The sequence below is a fragment of the Podarcis bocagei genome (assembly GCF_964188305.1).
Source record: "Podarcis bocagei genome assembly, chromosome: 3".
Classification (NCBI taxonomy): domain Eukaryota; kingdom Metazoa; phylum Chordata; class Lepidosauria; order Squamata; family Lacertidae; genus Podarcis; species Podarcis bocagei.
In genome coordinates this window covers 85,156,219-85,178,226 of record NC_138127.1, presented here as the reverse complement: position 1 = coordinate 85,178,226, position 22,008 = coordinate 85,156,219, and the positions used below count along the sequence as shown (strand labels likewise).

The 22,008-nt window shown below is 41.3% G+C and overlaps 1 protein-coding gene across 4 annotated transcripts in view; it reads right to left on the bottom strand.

Annotated features, from left to right (window-relative positions):
- Positions 1 to 22,008, bottom strand: part of KCNH1 (potassium voltage-gated channel subfamily H member 1) — a 249,115-nt gene that overhangs the window by 116,578 nt on the left and 110,529 nt on the right. For all 4 annotated transcript variants that reach the window (XM_081185983.1, XM_081185984.1, XM_081185985.1 and 1 more), the window contains exons 8-9: positions 10,503 to 10,702; positions 5,491 to 5,743 (exon numbers count right to left, since the gene is read on the bottom strand). In XM_081185983.1, the coding sequence (XP_081042109.1) occupies positions 5,491 to 5,743; positions 10,503 to 10,702 (453 nt within the window). The remainder of the gene's footprint in view (positions 1 to 5,490; positions 5,744 to 10,502; positions 10,703 to 22,008) is intronic.

Genomic DNA, 22,008 nt, shown 5'->3' with positions numbered 1-22,008 from the left:
CTTGCTCTGGATTTCTAACTTGGAGCAGGAGGCTGGATGAGATCTCCTTTCCATTCTACAAATTTATGACTAGGCAGGGAACTGAACACAGATTTGCTTGGCCTAGCTCCAAGATCCTATCCACTACACCAGACTAGTTCTCAAAAGATATCCTTCTAGTACGATGAATATCATTTGGAACTGAGATCACGCTTTCCTCTTAGGAACTGGGTAAACCTGATTTATAGTAACGTTATTATGCAAGAGAACACAGCGTATTCAATAAGCCAAGAGCAATAAGCTCACCAAATGAAACATTGTTGTAGGAGGCTCAGCCTCCTAATTTCAGCGTAAAGTTGGCTCTAATGGCATTTTAAAAAATATTGCCTGTAAATTCATTCATATCTTTTTAAGGAACAAAGGATATTTTGCTGCTAAGTTACATAGATCATTCAGTCACAAAATAATAATAAGAAATGCAGTTTGTTTCTCAGTTGAAAGGTGGGATAAGAGCATAACTCTTATATTCTTACTCTTACATTCCATAATCACATTCCATTAAAAGAGAAACTGAGAGATTATAGTTTAGTGAACACATTCCCCCCCCCCACACACTTTCTAGTACAATTTTCACAATGATTGCTATTCAAAATCCTGAGGGGTACTGCTGAATAATCAGAATTCAAAATTTGTGGAACAGGTTAATTAATAGTAAGACTATTGACCTGTGTTCTTAAACTGACCAATTCACAGTAGAGCCACTGTCTTTGTTAATGACAGTCATAACCACAGAGTGATCCTTCAGCAGCCCTAAAGTTTGGTCTCCTCCGTCCAGCCAGTCTTGAGTACAATCCGTATGTGCAAGCAGAACCGACCCATCCATGAGACATACTGAGGCAGCTGCCTTGGGTGACAGAATCCAAGAGGTTGCACCACTGCAGGTGCAGCAAGAAGCATTAGTGGCGGCTTCCAGGTTCCAGTGAGATCTTGTGAGAGCCCTGCAAAATCTCATTGGAAGCTGCTGCCACAGCTGCTTCTCCTTGTTTCTCCAGTAATGGTGGTGGGGGCTCTGTCACCCCTTGGATTCTGCCACCCAAACTGGAACCCATAAGCTGCAGCCACACAACTCTGGTAATTGAGGCTTCAGTGGGGGTAGGAACAGGACAGGTTGGTCCTGTGTCTAAGCAAGGAATCTTTTTCAGCCCAAAGGCATTATGTGTAGAGGAGCACAGCTAAGATGACCAAGGGTATGGAAACCAAGCCTTATAACAAGCAGCTGAAGGAACTGGGTCTGTTTAGAATGGAAAAGAGGATACAAAGAGGAGATATGATAGCCATCTTCAAATGTCTAAAGGGCTGTCACATGGAAGAAGGAGCAAGCTTACTTTCTCCAGTTCCAGAGGCTAGGACCCAAGCCAATGGCTTCAAGTTACAAGGAAGGAGATTCCAGCTAAACATCAGGAAGAAATTTCTGACACTAAGAGCTGTTCAACAGTGGAACAGTCTCCCTCAGGAGGTTGTGGACCCTCCTTCCTTGGAGGATTTTAAGCAGAGATTGGATGGCCATCTGTCATGGATGCCTTAGTTGAGATTCTTAGATGATCCTCAGGGTCCCTTCCAACTCTAGGTAAAGGGAAAGAGAAAAGGGACCCCAGACCATTAGGTCCAGTCTTGACCGACTCTGGGGTTGCGGCACTCATCTTGCTTTATTGGCCAAGGGAGCCAGCGTACAGCTTCCAGGTAATGTGGCCAGCATGACTAAGCCACTTCTGGCGAACCAGAGCAACACACGGATACACCGTTTACCTTCCCACCGGAGCGGTACCTATTTATCTACTTGCACTTTGATGTGCTTTTGAACTGCTAGGTTGGCAGGAGCAGAGACCGAGCAATGGGAGCTCACCCCATCACGGGGATTTGAACCGCTGACCTTCTGATTGGCAAGTCCTAGGCTCTGTGGTTCAATCCACAGCGCCACCAGCCATTCTATGATTCCCTCTTGGGCCACCTTCTGGGGGCTGCATAGTCAATCCAGGCAATAAAGAGGAGCTCTTACAGGATTACATTCCAGCCAAGCAACAAAACCCAGGAAGGGAGAGAATGCGAGGTCTGATGTGAGGTGTGGCCTAGGGGAGGAATGGGGCCTGGACAGAGCCCCAAAGGGAAGATAGAGAACCAGGGAGGGAGGGGATGACAACATGAAAGGGGACTTTGGGCAACAAAAGGCTTGGAAGAGGGAGACATCTCTTCCGGGTTAGCGCGAACAGCTAATGGCGGGTTCCCTCCGAGCTCCGGAGGGAATCGGCTCCGCTGGGGACGGGTCTTGCCGCGACGGCGACGCGGAGACCCTCAAAAACTGCAGGCGCGGATGCCTGCGGACCTGGTGACTCGGTGGGCACCTTAAACGCCCCCTCTGACCCACGAAGAGCCTTTTTAAAGGCTTCGGAAAGGGTACGGAGAGTGGCGCGGTGCTGGGAGTAGACCGCTACTCCAGTGGAGCGAAGCCGCGTGCCATGGCTGCAGAGCGCTGACTTTTTTCCCTGAATTCGGCTGGAAAAGAAACAACCCGTGAGTAAACTGGAATTGGGACTTTAAAATATCTACCTGTGAATTCGGTACGACCGGGGGGGGTGTTAAAGGGAAGTCCGCACCCCCCCTTTTGCAGACGATCTAAAGCAACAATAGAAGAACTAAGCTGGAGAGCCTACCCTTTGTGGGGTGAGTTTAAAAAGACATTAACTTCCAAGATTTGGAGAAAAAAAATTTGAGCTGGAGTGAAAGAGTGGAATTTTAGAAGTTTTCTTTTTGTTGTTTATAACCCCTCCTCCCGGGCCCGGGAGCGTCCTGTGTTTGAGCTTATGGAAGAGGAATACGGAGTTTGACAGCTGTCAAAGCTGTCAAACGGACAGTTTAAAGCTGAAAAATTGCTATCTAAGATCCCTCTGGATTAAAATGAGTTACAATTGAACTAAAATTGTTGGATAGAAAGAAACAACAACAAGTTAGAGGTTTGTTGGAGAAAGATTACTAAGTAACCAGATTCCCTCTAGGGGGAATTCTGTGACATTACAATGGCTGTGGATGGAAAGTTACTAGTGGAAATTGAAAGAATGTTTTGTTTGGTGGGAATCTTACAAGAGCAGAGTCTGCCTATAAATAAACAACTCATGACCTTGACCTCTGGAATAAGCAGCTCTGCTGAATGTACTGAGGACCTGAATGAGAAAGAATCTGCAGCTGAATCGGAAATGATAACTCAAGAAGTGGAGGAGACTAAACAAGGAAAAGAGAAAGCAAAGATGGAAAGTACCAACCAGAAGCTTACATTAGTGGAGTATAAGCAAGGAGACCTTTGGATTACACTGATTACAAATTTACGAAAGATGCAAAAGACGAAGAAGGAGGCCCCTGGAGTATATGGAATACAGGATCTTAAAATAAAGAAGAAACATGATTGGGGCCCCCACTCTGACTCTGAAGATGCATGGCCTGTGGAACTTTTGCAGCAGTTGTCTTTAAATGCCCTTGTGGGAAGAGAACCTGGTTTGATGGGGATAGAGCTCCTTCGAGATTCGACGACCAACATAAAGGACTACCAACAAGACCGGCGGAGAGGGACTGAAAGAGACTTGAAAGCCTCGGATGTGAGGAATCCAGGCTAAGAACTGTTATTTTGGACATATATTGGGGAAGGGACGAAAACCGGGGATGGGAGGGAGGGAAGAATAGAACTTTAAAAACACTCATGACTTTTGGGTTTAGTTAATATGACTTTTATTTAAGACAAAAGGGGAAATCAATGGAAGGGAATTGGAGTCCAACTTAGAAAAAAACTTATTTTCTATAAAAGATGTAATATTAAGATGGTAAAGAGGAGAAATAATAATTTACTGACACAATTATGGGAATTGGGATGCATGAAGGGGGGTGGGGGGAAGTCAAGGAACAAGGTTAAGAAAGTAGGATTTTCTGAAAGTATACATGTTCTTGTCTTTGTCTTTTTTATGTGTGTTATGTTTTTATAAAAGGTAAAAAACCAATAAAAATTGCTTTAAAAAAAAATGGAAGAGGGAGACATCAGCATGCTGGAGGACTCCAAACTGTGGCTGAGACTATTTATATATGCCTTTCAAATAATTTGCCCTGTAGATAGATAAATAAATAAATAAATAATTGGCTGAACCAGAATACAAGCAGTCTTTTGGGTACCTAGTTGAGACAGAGAGACAAATTCAGATACAAATGCAAGGCAGCTTCCCCAAGTAAAAGAAAGAGAGGAAGAAATGGGGGGGGGGGAGAGAAACAACATCTAAGGGGTTTGTTCTATAGTATACAGTGGTACCTCGGGTTAAGTAGTTAATTCGTTCCAGAGGTCCGTTTTTAACCTGAAACTGTTCTTAACCTGAAGCAGCACCACTATAGCTAATGGGGCCTCCTGCTGCTGCCGCGCCGCCAGAGCATGATTTCTGTTCTCATCCTGAAACAAAGTTCTTAACCCACGGTAATATTTCTGGGTTAGCAGAGTCTGTAACCTGAAGCGTATGTAACCCGAGGTACTACTGTATTGCTCTGTCTTCTCTCTTTCCTGACAGTATATTTCCTTCTAAGTGATAGCTACATTTGTTCTGAAAGATTTAAGGTTGCTAGGCTGCTGTTTTTTCTGCAAGGCTAATGTGAGCAACAGACGCTGCACCACATCTCTGTGAGATTTTACTTTACCACTAGAAAGGTGTGATAGAATCGCATCACCACCTGAAGGCTGGATCAGCCTTGTTACTTACCTACATCTTATGGGTTATCGCATGGTCTTTCCCTCCTTGCTTTGCTTCCACTGTGTTGAAGTGCAAAACCTTTTTTATGTGCTTAGTGCCCTCACTGTGTGGCTGAACTTTCTGGCTAAAAATAGAGCAAATCTACATTTCAAAATGCTTTGGGCATTGGTTGACAGAATAGGTTTTAATGTTCTTTAATGCTTCTATGCTGTTAATGATGCCTGGAAATACTGTGTTAAACAACAGCATTGCAATAAATATATCCAAGACGGGATGGGGGATGGGGGAGAGGGCTGGATGGGTCCCTTACTTCCAATGAATTATAAAGTCATGGATGACCACCACTAGCTGTATGCTTCTCCCCAGCTATAGTGTATATTAATAATAATAATAATTATTATTATTATTATTATTATTATTATTATTATTATTATTGGAAACACATTCCCTCTTTTTCAGAGGAACTCAAGGTGGCTAACAATTTTCCACTTTACCCTGTATTTGTTTCTGTGTTTCTGTTCCACTGCAGTTCAGCTTCCGACACCCCTAGTAACAAATCTCAATAACCAAACAATATTTACAATAAAAGCAATCCCTAAGCAAAACTCAAACAAAACAGCTGATTTTAAAAAGCAAAAAAGGAAAGAAAGAAGCTACACAGGAATTCACTTTCAGAATAAACATTGTCATTTGGTACACAAATGTGAACACGAAGACAGAATGTAATGGGAGAACCTACCCAAAATTGCAACAACTTCATCATCCTGGATAACTTCCAAGGATCCCGAAACCACAAAGCAAAGATTGTCCACGCTCTCTCCAGCATGATATATGAGATCCCCCGGAGCACAGTGCACCGTCTGAAATTCCATGGCAAGAGCTCGCAGACACCCATCGCTGGCCAGCCTAAACGCAGGGTGCTCTTTAAAAACTTTTCGATTCAGATGAACGCAGATGTCTGCTCGCATGTCCTTAGGGCAAATCTGCAGAACCTGGGACAACATTACAAGAATCAACCTCTGCAAGAGATTCGAGCGTGCTACATCCACTGTGCGCTGTCATTATGGCAATCTTTTTTTCTTTAAAAAGCATTGTGTGCTTGTGCAGGAGATTCCTTTTGGCTTCCTGTTGGCTAGCCAACTTACAATTGGCTAAATTCCTGTTGCTGCTTCTTTGCTCTTTTGGACAAGTGGCTGCAGCAATGGAATCTAGCCACCTGTCTCTTAAGTGATGTGAATCCCCAATAGCAACCCTGTTTTTAGCTGTTTGCCTTTGAATTTGGAATCCTCTGCATCTACCTATGTGCATGGAAGCTGTGACACTGCTCAGCAGATGTTTGTTTTTATAAAATAAACTGAAACATCTCCGACTGCCAAGATAGCAGACAGAAAATAATTAATAGTAATCATTAAATCTCATTGGGAATGGTGGCAGCTGCTGAAGTTATAATTGCAAATGTTAAACAGGAATCTGTCAGGGAACGCAAAGTTAGAAAATTACTTTTAAAAGTGCAATCCTCATTGACCCTGAAATTCCCGCACCAGCCTCAACATTAAATTAAAAAGCTCTTCAATATTAAGGCAGAAGATAACTGTACAAGACCAAGAATAAAACAGTTATTTAGGCCAAACACATTCTTTGGTAGCTATTGAGCTACCAAGATAATAGTCAAAGGTTTTTTGTTTTTTTAAGACAGTGAAATCAATAGAACAGAATACATATCACATACTTAAATAGGGCATGCAATTGAAACAGCACACAAATGCTTAAACTTTTTGGAATGTATATATGATCAGGGGGCTTTCAAATTCCTTTGTTATGAGAAAACCAATTAACCTACAGTAGCAAATCATCATCACATTCCTGGCAGGGGGAGAGAGTTATGTGGCCAAACACACATTGGCTGCCTTGCTAAGATTACACCTCCCAACCCCCAACCCCCAACCCCCCCCCAAAAAAAATTGTAGCTCACATTCAAGACCTGGCACATGCTTAAATCTCCCTAATAGGGTTAACTTTGGTTGGATTCTGCTTATGTTTTGTTTGCATTTTGTTAAAACTCATTTAATTGAAACCTCCAATTTCCATTCATGGTCAAACCAGTGCAGAAGAGTGGTATCATTGCATCAGTGGTCAAACACAATAGCATCTTAGAGTAGTTGCTAGCATTCACATGCCTAGGAAGAAAAGTTTGCTTATTGCTGATGATTTTTATTCCACTAGAGAAGAAGAACCTTTTTCTCAAAATACACTCAGATGTGGAATTTCCCAACAAGTCCTGGCCTCTGCCATTGCCTTGGGGCAACTAGAAGACAGCTACCACTTTGGCAACTATCCTTAGAATAAACTTGTTTTACTAATATGCTTGTCTAACGTACCTTTGCTTAATGGAAAGGGCAGAACTAGAACTTATTTGGGAAACACAGGATTTCTGGGTTATTTTATCATTATTTATAAAAGTATTTGCATACTGACAATTCATACAGTGGCAATGCATAGCAATATATACAATGAAATATAAAAACGGTACAAAACAATTGTTAAAGTATCTGGCTAAGCCAAAAATATTAAACAGTTACATAGGCCTTTCAGCATAAAACATCTAAAAGAAAATGTCTGAAAATCAAAAGCAAGGTACCTGCCAAATCTATGCATGATACTGATAACACTTTCTTTCAAATTTACACAACAACCACCACTTGCCTTCTGCGGCAAATTATACCGTAAGTGGCTTACAAAACATAAAACTAAGAATCATTTATAAATCTACAACAAAACAATAAAATAGTAGCATTGTTGCCTTTCATCAACATACAAGTTAAAATGTAACCAAAACTGTTGTGATGGCTTCTTTCAATTGTTCAGCCCATTAAGGTGGCACTGTGGTTTAAACACTGAGCCTCTTATGCTTGCTTGATCAGGAGGTCAGCAATTTGAATCCACATGAAGGGGTGAGCTCCTGTTGCTCTGTCCCAGCTCCTGCCAACCTAGTAATTCAAAAGCATACCAATGCAAGTAGATAAATAGGTACTGCTGTGGTGGGAAGGGAAATGGTGTTTCTGTGCGCTCTAGTACTCATCACAGCATTCTGATTCAGCAGAAGTGGTTTAGTCATGCTGGCCACATGACCCAGAAGGCTGTCTGCAGACAAACGCTGGCTCCCTTGGCCTGAAATCGGAGACGAGCGCCGCAACCCATAGTTGAATTTGACTGGACTTAACCATCCAGGTGTCCTTTACCTTTACCTTACCTTACATTCACAAAATAAATCAATAATGCTTAAATTAGCTTTTACTGTTTTAGTTCTTCTATACCCTCTGTACCTCACGAAGCAGGTAAAATAAAAGCATAGTGATTCAGGGGATAAATTCACCTTCAAAATATTTGCTTAGAGGGATGTATTACATGACACACATCAGTAGTGACAGCCATGCAGGAGTGTAGAAATCACATTATGATTTATTCATTCCACAATGTTCTTGAGGTTGTGTTTGTATGCAAATTCAGTGGAGCTTGAGAATTGGACTTTAGAATTTATGGACTGGTATTGTCATTACTCAAGTCTTAAATTTGTTAGCCTCTGCTATCAACATAGGCATTTTTTTAAAAAAAAAGATGCTAAACTGCACTGCCTATGATATGAATATGTCAATTACAGAAATCTATCAGAATATATCTCTTTTAATAGTCGAAGAATTGAATATTTCTTTATATTTATTGAAGCAATTCTTCAAGGTGAAAACGGACAGCTGTGATTCAATAACCTTTGCATTCTTCTCATGAAAATGCCTTTGGTGCAAGAGGGCAGAAGTTTGTTTTGAAATTAGCCCACCTTTTGTGGCCCAAGGTCAAGATACCCAACAAATGAAGGACAGCAAATCAAGTTAAAAAATAATGATAATAAAGAAAAGAAAAGATGTTAAATAGAGGAAACTGGGGATGCTTTTCAAGTCATGACTGAACAGAAATGTTGCATGAGAACGTAAGAAGAGCCTGATGGATCAAGCCATGGGCCGTGTGGCCCAGCACCCTGTTCTCACAGTGGCCAACAAAAGGCCTGTAGGAAACCCACAAGCCAAGAGCCCTCACCCACCCAGCTGTTTCTAGCAACTGGTATTCCGAAGCATGACTGCCTCCAGCCATCCCAGTCAGAAGCTGTTGATAGCTTTATCCTCTATGAATTTGTCTAACCCTCTTTCAAAGCCATCCGAGTTGGTGGCCTTTATTGCCTGCTGCAGCAGCGAGTTCCATAGTTCAATATTTCTACACACAGAATATGCAACGGACCCAGGCAGTGGCAGAGGAAGTGGAGTACGGGGCGAGCCATCACAGCTGTACCCCCACTGCGCTGGGCACCATACCCCCAGGGCGCGCGCCGTGCCCGGGCAGGCCTGCTCAGTGAAGCTCCGCCACTGGAACCAGGGACTTGCCCTCTCTTACGAGGAGTTAGGGTGTGGAAGCAGGTGCCTGTTGAAGAAACAGCATTCATATTTACTAAAATTCACCAACAATTTTGAGCCAGAGAAGCTATTTTCCTGGATTTGTGGATTTGTTTATTTAGTGCGCACAGAATGCACCCAAGGCACCATTCGTAGGGTTCACGGGTGTCCAGTTTCATGGGGATGCCCAATACTGCAAGTAAGGTATTTGTGCTTTTATCTTGTGAGCCCTGAGGTCTTCAAACAAAGGACACTACTGTATATTAATAGTAACAGGCATAGTAATGGAAGGCTAGGCAAAGAAGAATCAGCACCTTGGAGAGGGACCTACATAAATGTGGGTTTCAGGACAGAACATGCTGAGACAGAACATGTGAATTACCTCCGCTGTGTCTTGGAACAACTGGCAGATCTTTATAGCCTGGGCTATAGGTATTAATTGACTAGAATCCCCCCCCCCCCATTGTGAATCTGGTCAGTTAGATCTTCTACAGTTGGCTTCCTCTAGGGATTGGGGTTCCAGCCTGTGGTGATATCTCCTCTGGACTCTCCTGATCCTCTAGATCTAGCCTTTCTCAACCTGTGGGCCCCCAGATGTTGTTGAACTGCAACTCCCATCACCCCTAGCTAGCAAGGCCAGAGCTCAGGGATGATGGGAGTTGTAGTCCAACAACATCTGGGGACCCACAGGTTGAGAACTGCTGCTCTAGATAGTCTGTGGCAGAGGTCTCTCCTCAACGTTCAGGGAAGGCGAGGAAGCTGATTGCACCTTTTCATGGGACAATTGAGGGAGTGGGTTCATTTTCTCCTCAGGGCTGCTGTCAGAGGAGAAAACTCTGTGGCTGTAACATCCAGAGGAATCTTGGTCTGCAGCAGTAACATCACATCCATATAAAGACCTGCTAAGTTTCATCACGGCTGATATATCATGGGCTTCCCAAATACAGAAACCCCTTAGATAACTACATCTCCCAAATTCTCCTGACTGTATTAGCCACCACAATGGGCAACAAACAAACGGAGAAGGAATGGAGGAGGGAAAGAAATCTGCGCTGCTGGGTTGCATTGCAACATTCTTCAAATTTCCCCATATTTTTCTCAATGAAAATTTGAAACTTACAAAGCCAGTATGTGGAGAAAACTTCAGAGAACTCAGACGTCTCTACATTTGACAAAGATGAATTTGATATAAGGAAAACTGAGTTTTAAAAAAATCAACCCAATAAACAGTCATCAAGAATAGCAGCTACAAGAAAGGAACAGTGAGAAAGCATTTATTTGATGGTAGCTTTCCAATATCAAGACAGCTCACCTTTTCTGTATCGATGCCTCTGGACATGGACCAGGTAGAAACAATATAATCCATCACACGTTCACTCAGACCTTTGGGCACTTGATAGAGTTTCAGGAAGTCCCGGACACTGTTTAGCATTTCGTGGTATCTATTTGTATTAGCATACATTTGCTGGAATATGGTTGTTACATTACCAAAAATCGTTGCATATAGGAGAGCTGGAAATAGAAGAAGGAGGAGGAAGAAGAAGAAGAAGAAGAAGAAGAAGAGATAAAGTTGAATGTTTTCCGAACACTTTTTAAGCAGGACGTTTGATATCAATGTTGATACGGTGTGTTCTCTGTAGGAGAAAATAATGCAAAATACACATTAATTATCTTAATTGTTACAAACTGACATGAAGATGCCACTTATTGGATGGTTGCTGTTGGCACTCAAGTGCTTCTCAAGTAATTCTGAATCCTGTTAGTGGAGCATCCCCTTAGCACAAATTCTCTTGTTTCAATTAAAGAATGCCCATGTCAGTTTAGCTTGTGTTCAGTGACTTTATTGGAGAACTCCTAGTTATTAGGGAACTCGCTTTACACCCCTGAAGGCTGCTTATTGAAGCCTTGCTTGTTCTCACTAATCAACTTCCTCCAGTTCAACTAACCATAAGCAGGTACAGAATCCCATTAGTTGCAGAATCCAAGTGTATTTGCTCCTTTTAATACTGCTGGTGGTCACCAACATTGCTGGCAATTACAAGAGGAATGCCTATCTGCCACAGCAGCTCCATTATAAAAAATATTTGTTTGTTTGTTTGTTTGTTTGTTTGGGGAGGGGGGTTGTAACCGTGCCTTTCAATCAAGGTATTTTAACAAACATTAAAAACCAGTACAAAGGCTAACAACAGCAGCAAATTAACATACAAGACAGATATTATTATTATTATTATTATTATTATTATTATTATTATTATTATTATTATTATTTAAGTCACACTACTCAAATAAGAACTAACAGCCATCCATAATGAAATGGCATATAAAATGCATTCCACAACCAGGGAGCCACAACAGAAAAGTCCATGTCCCTGTGAATCTCAGCAGATGGCTACAGCTGGGGGATGACCTCAGCTTGTGATTTTAATGTAGATTCCCTGCCCCCCATGTAAAATGTTCCAAGCTGAATCTCAGCTTGGAAAAGTCTCATGTGGTAAGGCTAGGAAAGACCTCCCCTAGAGACTTCGAAATACTGCTTTCAATTAGATGGTCATATCAAGCTGCCTTATACAAAGTTATAATAATAATAATAATAATAATAATAATAATAATAATAATAATAATAATAATAATAATATTTGTACCCCACCCATCTGACTGGATTGCCCCAGCCACTCTGGGAGGCTTCCAGCATATACTAAAACGTAATTAAACATTAAAAACTTCTCTATACAGGGCTGCCTTCAGATGTCTTCTAAAGAATAATTCAAGATAATCATTCCATCCAGCTCAGTATTCTCTGTACTCATCTTCTCCAAGCTCGGCTGAATCTAGACATATATAAAAACCCCTGTGAAAATGCTTTTTAAAGAAACTGTTTAAAAATATATACTGTATTGAATTTCCCATTAGCTCACCATCGTCTAGTGTTACATTTGTAGAATGTGACATTTAATACACTTAAAACGCATTTGCAGCTGCATAGCTGAATCCCTGGTGCCCTCCCCAAAATTTTGAACTACAACTCCCATCATCCCTGACCATTGGGCTATATTGACTAGGGCTAATGGGAGCTTCAGTCCAAAACAGCTGGAGGGCACCAGGTTGGGGAAGGCTAAACTGACTGGCTGTGGTTCTCTCAGGTTTTGGTCAGTGATCTTTCCATTTCTACCATCCTGAAGATGCTCAAGTTTGAGGTTAGGACTTTCTTCAGACAGAGAATGTGCTCCACAACTGAGTGGGAATCTCTCCTCTGAATAAGTATACCCAAAATCAAAATATCACTACCTACATATATCAACATTAATTGTGGGCGAGGGTTAGTGCCTTAAGCAACAACAAATTCTAAATGTTTTGAAATGCACTAATTGGTTCGTCACATACAATTCTGGTTGCAAACAAGGCTGTATCAAATAGTTTTCAGGCTCACTTGGCAGGGACTGAAAGGGGCATGGTCAATTGTTAATGTGTGGATCAATAATGGGTCTTGGCAGTGAGAGAATAATCACTGAGGAAAGAGGTGGGGACGCTCTAAATTTATTGGCAAGCTTTTGTGTGATAGGGGAGTTTGAAAGGGATGATAGATTTGTTGTGTGGTGGTTTTGTTTGAAGGGGGGGGCCTTCAAAGTGCTTGTGGCGCCTCATTAAAATGGAACAAATGATGTGTAGGTATCTACAGGTAAGATGTTGGCTCTGCAGTCACTTTCAAACACTCTAAGGACACTTAGTTTTAACAGGCTTTACAACTAAAGCCTTACTAAGGAGGAGACTCTTGAGAGTCCCATGGACTGCAAGAAGATCAAACCTCTCCATTCTGAAGGAAATCAGCCCTGAGTGCTCGCTGGAAGGACAGATCCTGAAGCTGAGGCTCCAATACTTTGGCCACCTCATGAGAAGAGAAGACTCCCTGGAAAAGACCCTGATGTTGGGAAAGATGGAGGGCACAAGGAGAAGGGGACGACAGAGGACGAGATGGTTGGACAGTGTTCTCAAAGCTACCAGCATGAGTTTGACTAAACTGCGGGAGGCAGTGGAAGACAGGAGTGCCTGGTGTGCTCTGGTCCATGGGGTCACAAAGAGTCAGACACGACTAAACAACTAAACAACAACGAAGGTGTACAAAATCAAGCACTGATACTGGTAGGAGGAAAATGAGTTGAACCACGCTCACTAGACCACACTTGCTGTCATGCCCTGTCTAAGGCTGTCCAGGGTTTGAGAACATTTCTGCAGTGGGGCAGCCAACTAAACGTGAACAAGGCATGCCACTAAGGTTGAAGCTCCTTGTGTTTAATTCTGTTCTGGGTGAGAGCTACTATCCCTGAATTATAATCCAGCCACACCACGCTTAATTGAGTCCCCACACACCTCTAATTCTTCATAATCAGGATGCTGCAAATAACCATTCTGACTGTTAATTACAAATTGTGTATTATAATTATTCTTGCCAAAAGGCATTCTACTCCATCTGATTAATCTATCTCAAACCTTATTAGCTTTAATTTGCCATTAGTTAGCCAGTGAAATACAGTATTAGTGCAGGAGATTCATCAAAACATTTTTTTAAAGAAAAACAAACAAGCATCATTTCACCCACAGGGTTTCTGAACAAGGTTGTAAGTTACATGCTTTCATAGCATTGGGAACTTAATAATAACTATTATTATTATCATTATTATTATTATTATTATTATCTGGCTGGGTTTCCCCAGCCACTCTATAGCAGCTTACAGCATATCTAAAAACATAATAAAAACAACAAACATTAAAAACCTCCCAATACAGGGCTGCCTTCAGATGTCTTCTAAAAGTTGTGCAATTTTTTATCTCCTTGACATTTGAAGGGAGGGCATTCTACAGGGATGGTGCCACTACCGAGAAGGCTCTCTGCATTTTCTTTTCTTCTTTAAAAAAGTGGAACTCTTTTTAAAACCTTTTAATTTTTTAAAAAAATATATACAATAGGAAAGAAAGAAAGAAAGAAAGAAAGAAGAGGCAGAAGTGAGGGGCACACCAAGCCCAAATATTCTGAATCCTGTCAAATGCATTGTTGTTGCTTTATTATTTGCTTTCTAAACCACCGTCTTGATGCAATTTGCACATAATTTTAAAAAGTTAAAAACATGAAAGCAACAGATATATTTAAAACAACACTAAAACTCTAACAAGTAGACATTTGCAGTAAGGCCTTCTTTTATCCAGCTGGAAAAGCCTGTTGGAACAAAAGGTGGGAGCGGTTTGTATCTTGGCAGCAGCAGAACAGGGGCAGCCACATTAAAAGGCCTGCTCTGAGTTATTGTGTAGAAGGCTGCTTAGAACTTTGGAACTTGCAAGATAAATTATCGTGCAGACTGCATCAATTTACTGGGTGTATAAGATGATTTCTCAAGTAATCTTCTCCTGAGCTTTATAGGGACATATATGTTAGTACCAACACCTTGAACTAGGCCCAGTAGCAAACTGGCCAGTGAAAATACCACAAGCAACGTGTTATAGGCTGGTAGTAACTTGCCCCCACAAGCAACCTAGCCACCACATTCTCCACCAGCAACACAATGGGTTACTATACTTGCAATGCATACTGTAGTTTCAATACGGTGGGTTGAGTTCAACTAAGTCTTACTGAGAGCAGACCCTTTGAAATAAATGAATTTATATTAGTCAACCCACTGATTTCACTGGGTCCCACTGTGAATATAATGTAGTCAGCTATCACCTAGTAGGTTGTATCCAGCACTGTCTGTGCACGTGGGGAAGTTCAGAGGAAGACGTCCCAGTGCATGAGCAGAATTCTACTTGTGAAATGCTGGATTTGGCCCATTGAGTAAGTAAGACAAATTAAGAAGAAAAATAAGATCGGGTGTCACATTACAAAATGGCCTGGTTTTTAAGGTAATGTGAAACTATGGCTTAGTGCTACATGAGCCAGCCTCCACAAGCCTGCATGAAACAAGGGAAGCTGATTTATATTGTTCCATCTAGCTCAATACTGCATACACTGACTGGCAGCAGCTCTCTGGGGTTCTAGGCAAGGGTCTTGAAGTGTATGTGGGTTCCCACCAGGCAAGTCACAGTGATAACAGCAAGAACCTCTATTGAGCTAACAGAACTGGACAACAGGGGCAAAGCAACTGCCTATATACATTTCTGAAGGCCTGGGCCACTCCCACTCCCAATGTGATTGGCTGTCTAAACTTCCAAGCTGCGAATCATAACTCAGAGTTTAGGGGACAATGGCAGAGGCCCAAATCCTGAAATGTTCTGTGATTGGATATCATGTATCGAATCAAAATACAGGGGCTCAGAATCCTTCGTCCAGACTCAAGCTCAGGCAAACACAGACCACTGAATACGTAACAGGTCTCTCCCAACCCTAAATGGAAATGCTGGGAATTGAACCTGACACATTCTGTATGAAAAACAGATACTCTACCACCAGACTACAGTCCTTCCTGCATGTGCGTGTTGGGCTCACAGAGTACTCCAACCATGCAGCCGAGTTCAGTAAATCTCTGGAAACATTTAAAAAACTGCACCTGAAAAAAGGCCCAAGTTACAGCACAAACACCTGCTTTTCATGCCGCAGGCTGAGGTAACAAACACATTTGCAAGGCCATATTTTGCAAGGGTGATTCCTAGTTTCATCAATATGAGAAGAATATTTATACTCAATTTCCTCAATATGGGAAGCCAGTGATTAACCACAGAAGAACTATGAGAGGAAGTCGATAGCAAGGGAACATTTGCCCATCAAAATTTACTGTACAATTTCATCCTAAGCCTCGCACATTATTATTTTTCAGCCAATGCTTTCAGTCAAGGCTATTGCCACAAAGAGAACAGGCAAAGAAAGCATTCTTACAGAGCATGAGCAAATTCCATTCACAGCTAGTATTGTTCTTCTGTGGCAACACCTGCCACAGCACCAGCCCAGAAAGAAATCTTTTCAGCAGATGTCATTTAATGCACAGAACCCTCAGACAGAGCCGAGCGTCTTTGCATTATTGTCTCTTCCCAATTACGTCTTCTCTGTTCAGAGTTAAAGTACAGTGTCTTGTCTGCGGCAATGTGGCAACTCATTAACAATGCACTCTGCGCTGCCACCTCATTTAAAACATTGTGGTGGTTTTTTTTTAAATAACACTACAGATAAAAGCTGCATAATTGCTACAGGGAGTTACTCTTACAGCCAAGTTGTGAAGGTCACTATCAGGTTGGTGAGGCTACCAAACAATTTGCTACTTTTAATGTAGTTAAAACTCACACAAATTAAAAAAAAAATGCATGTACTTGATTGTCACAATAGAATATAGCTTTTTTAAAAGTTTTGTTGGTTTTTTTAAAAGAGTTCCGGCCTGGAGTAGTTGCAAAACACTCAAACCTTGTAATTGGGGTTATAAGTGTTGCAATAGTGTCTCATGTTCCCAGTATGAATCATTGCATTTAATCGGACTGATTTTAAATGTGCTCTCTTAAGGAGCACCCTCTTGTTTCTTCCGAGTAAGATCAACCAACGCAAGTGTGTACTTGTGGTGGTGATGCCTCTGACACTGATTGCCTAAGCTGGTATGGCGGCACGGAAAGTTCAGATATTCAAGAAACAACGAAGTTTGTAATCCAGCTTCTGTGTGGCAAGGGAGAGCTGTCAGTTTGGCTGGAATTAAAATCTCACATGGTGCAGGTTAAGGGTTAGGAAGTGGTCCCAGGACTCAGGGAACCCTAAGAGACAGGGACTCCAAAGGCATGAAAGATGAATGAAGGGTCCAGAAGGAAGGGTGAAGAGGAACCTCAAGAAAAGTTAGAGGAAAAGGGGCAGAGATGATCATCATAGAAGGGACCTTAAGAAATGTTCATGGTGCTTCAGATCAGAAGCAGCTTTAGGGAGGAGGAGGGAGGGGTTTAGGGTAGCTAGTCAGGAGACAGGGTGGCTAAAGAAAGCAGTAGGTAAATCTAGAGCATGACGAGAGAATTTATTTCATTCTATCTTCTGATATCATTGCATCATTGTGACCTAATATGACAAACAAGGGCTAAAAGAGAGAGCCAGTGTGGTGTAGTGGTTAAGAGCGGTAGATTCGTAATGTGGGGAACCGGGTTCGCGTCTCCGCTCCTCCACAAGCATCTGCTGGGTGACCTTGGGCCAGTCACACTTCTGTGAAGTCTCTCAGCCCCACTCACCTCACAGAGTGTTTGTTGTGGGGGAGGAAGGGAAAGGAGAATGTTAACCACTTTGAGACTCCTTTGGGTAGTGATAAAGTGGGATATCAAATCCAAACTCTTCTAAAAAGCAGTGGCAGGAGAGGCCTCTTAAATGCCATGTACTAATTTTATAAACATGCTATTCCTTGGACTGCTTCTCATTCTAGAATAAACTGGAACTAGCTTTAGAAATAAGACGAATCAGCATCAACACAAGGCTGCCACTGTTATTCACAACTGTATCCAAGCCTTGGGATGGTGTAGATGGGATTTCCCTCAAAACCAACCAAAGGCAGTAGGCTCTGGCTGGGAAGTAGTCAACACTGCGCTATTCACTAAAGAGCTTCACTGCAGAGTGGGGATTTGAATTCGAGCCACAAGTCACACGTCAGCTTGTTTATGTTTGTGGCCATTATCCATCTACCTCAGCATTTCTTTCTTTATTACCTCTATGGCTCCCATTTATTCCAAGGAGCTCAAGGTGGTGAACATAGTTCTCCTACTCCCCATTTTATCCTCGCAACAATCTTGTGAGGTAGGTTAGGCTGAGAGTGAGTTACTACCCACCCCAAAACTTCAATGGCTACCCTTGCAGCAAAGCCACTCCATAAGAACCTAGGAGGAGCCCACCAAGTCCAGCATCCTGTTGTTCTCACAGTGGTCAGCTCCAAGTATTCTTCTGAAATGTGGCAGGCTTTATAGTTTCAGAAGGAGCAACCTTGCTTGCAAATCACCCAATTCTGTCCCAAATTTAAAATTATAAATGTTTCCTTTTTTAAAAAAAACACCACATACTTCAGAGGTGTCTAGCATGAAAGTCCCTAGATCTATTTGCTTGTAGTTCAGCAGGCATTATCCACTCTGCATGGCCTACCATGCCTAAAATTTCATCAGCTTCTGCCAAAAGGGAAAATACAAAAGCCTTTTGAAAATAAATAAATTAAAACCCTGAAAATAAAGGGGAGCAAAGCATACATGGGCAGACCTCAAGCTGAATCAGGCAGCCTACAAAGCACCCTGGATCAAGGCAGGCTGTTTTTCTAAAGCGCCAAATCAGGATCTGAACCAAGGCTTGTTGCACTAAGAAGTGCAGCATTACAATGAAATAATCTACATTTAACACACAACATCATGGATACTAACCTCCGCAAAAGGAAAATATTGGTGCATGAACTTCCATGGTGCTAGAATGTTAAAAATCAATTAACAAAATGTTAAATATCCAATTTCAGACCTGTCATTCATAATTCCATTACTACATATTAATAGAAAGCTTGATTGACAATTCAAAGAGATCACTCAATCTGTATAGTTCTAATTTCGGTAGCAGTATCACCACCATAGAAATAAGACAAATTTAGAATCCATCTAACACCATGTAACTATAATGATTTGCTGCAACAGCGCTTCGATATTGAGTGTGTTGCTTTTTCTTTGAGTAACTTATGATTATAACTTTCAAATAATAATTAAAGTTATACAGTTCCAAATTTGGTTCTCCATCTAAGCTCTCTGAAACATATGCATTACTGTGAAAAACATAGCATGACTTAGCTGGTTCATTAAAATTGCTCAACCAATACATATTATACTTGCTCAAATCTCATAATGGAATCAGGAATTCTGCAATTGTCAAACCAGAGTCAAATTACTCACAATATATTTTTACAACTATGGGTGCAATTCAGCTGAAGAAGAAAAAATCATGAAGTTGAACTATCCATTGGATAAGGATATGCTTCAAATCCCTTAAGAACATAAGAGTCTGCTGGATCGGCTAATTAATGGACCATCTTGTTCAGCATCCTGTTTCCACAGTGGCCAACCAGATACCTGGGGGAAACCCACAAGCAAAATTCAAGCACAAAAGCCCTCTCCCCTCCTGTGACTTCCTGCGACTCGTATTCAGAAACACTGCTGCCTAAACTGTGGAAACACAGCTTAGCCTTCAGAGTGAGTAGCCACTGATAGAGCCTCACCTCCTTGAAAGCAATGGGATTTCAAAGTGCTTAACTAAAGTTGTATTATGACCGATGTTACATAACACATTAAAACCACATTCATCAAGATTTACACATTTACCACTAATATTGTGGGGCTACTGTCTGTTCGTTTGTTTAGCCAGCCAGTTTATTACCCACAGATCTCAAAGCAGTTAACAATAAGTAAAAGCAAAATACAGTGGAACCTTGGTTTTTGAACGTAATCCATTCTGGGAGACCTTTTGATTTCTAAAACATTTGAAAACCAAAAACTCAGTACAGGATCATCAATACAACAGGGGAACTCAAAATTGAAGCCGTGTAGCACGTTTGGCTTCTGAAAATCGTTTGAAAACCAGAGCAGTTACTTCTGGTTTTTTGGCGTTCGAAAGCCAAAATGTTCAAGTACGGAGGCGTTTGACAGCTGAGGTTCCACTGTACATAAATATACAATCAGGATGTAAATATACAATATACAATTGCATTTGATTTGCATTAGGAAAAAGCCAAATACATAAATATACCGTATGCTTATCTATCTGAATAAGCTCCAGAGAAAAATACTAGGCAGCGTGATACAAACTCCGAACCAAAATAAAACACAATATTCGCACAACACTCACACCATGTCACTATCGCCATCCATTTACACAATGACTACAACTATTCACTACCTTATAACCCAGTATATAACTGACTACACACCTATATTGTTCCTACAACTGATCACTGACAAGGATACAAAATTAATGGACTGTTCATATCAGTGAACACCAAATGCCCTTTGAACGATCACATACTTCCCTCTCACCTGTGAGGGACCCAGTTTTAGACCAGTACTGGATCTCATACTGCAAAGCATAAAACTATTTCCCTCCAGTAATGCCCAATAACCCCATGACAAATAATCAACACTGGTAACAACCATGAAAGGAACCGGCATAGACAAATATGGTTGCAAGCACAAAAGCAAACTTCCAGCATCACACACACCCCCATAGTGACCCTAAAGATCACCCTGACCTCAGTCCTTGCAGCCTTTTTCTCCACCTCATCACTACAGATGTAACAACCAATTGTAAAAATGTCCATTGAGTGGGGAGCGAATTTATTGCCCAAGACCTTCCAATGAACTAAAATTGTGCAACCTGAAAGTGCCAGCACGAGACGGAATACCACCCCAAAATGGGGACAGTGTGGAAGTGCCCAAAATCGGTGCTGCAGAGGAAACCATTCCCACCATTCAGGTGTAACAATAATGTGCCTCTTGCCCACCCTAGAAACATTTGTGCAGCAGCATCACAAGAAACAGGAGCGGAGTCAGAAAAAATTCAGAAGTAGAAATTGTGGGAATACAACAGGTTTGCTATTGCACTGTGCGAATGCAAACTAAGCAACACTTTACAGTCATGGGATGAAAAAGCTAATGTTGATGGTTGCCAGGTAAAGACTTTCTTGTGTTAGAGAAGCATCTCTAGTTTGGTTAATGCATATTTAAATCTGTTGTGATATTTTAATAGGGACTAGTTCATTGCTCTTATCAGTTTGTTTCAAGATTTCAAACTGCATATAATTCATCTTCGGTTAAGTCACCTTGAAATTTTTATAGAGCAGTTTTGAATAATGTAATATGTAAGTAAATCTTCCAGTCTCTCTGAGAGACTGCACAATCAGTATTTCACTTTCAAAATTAATGCTAAAGCTTTTTCCCTCTGTGCTGTTTCGTTTCCTCAGGTCTGATGCCAAGCAGTCATGATCTTGCCCTCAGCACAGTTTATAAACATAGAGGCCCTGTTGCTCAGCCAATTTGGGGGGCATTTACACCTGACTTTAGCTGAAACCAGGGATAAAGTTGGCCAGTATATTAATAGATGCAATGCTTTCCACTGGGGTGAAGAAGATGAAGGAAGACTGCGGGAATTTTGTACAATTTAGGGAGAGAAATAATGTTGATGTCCTGTTTTGCTGACTTTTATCTACAACAAAATTAAATAGTCTCGAAAACTAAAATGGATTTCTATTTCATTTCACAGTGCTAATGAACAGGTCACTACTTAAATGAAGGCAGAGTCATTTAAGGGTATCATTTTCGTTCTGCAATTTATAGAGAGTAATGCATGGGCCATTTTCAATTACAGAGCTGAAATTAAATCTCCAGTGAGAGCTGCTGTTTTGATTATTTGTGCCAAAGAGTCTGGCTTGTGCTTTAAGGTTTGTCACTTTCCCCGAGTGACTAAATTAAAGGGCTAGTCTGAGTTCAAACCTGGATTTCTTCCGATATTTTAAAATATTACCCTTGACCAAGTTTACCCATGTGTTAAGGCAGTGATAGACTATTTGTATAATCAGTCCTCTTTTATGAGACAAAGGGAAAGACCATTTAAGAAGAGGCTGGAAATTATATTATTAAAAGCATCTAGAGTCAGAACTGCATGAGATGAGATTAATTTTCAAGTTTTGCTTGGAAATAAGTTCTTAGCAGCCTAAATCAGTTACACTTCTGTCAAGCAGTCATGATTCTTTAAGTAAGAAATACAGAGAATTGTACTTTTGTCATGGTCTTATTACCATGCTAAGCACAATCAAAGTCCCAAACCCACTGAAATGTCTGAAAATAGACAAGGCTTTTGTTGGCCACTG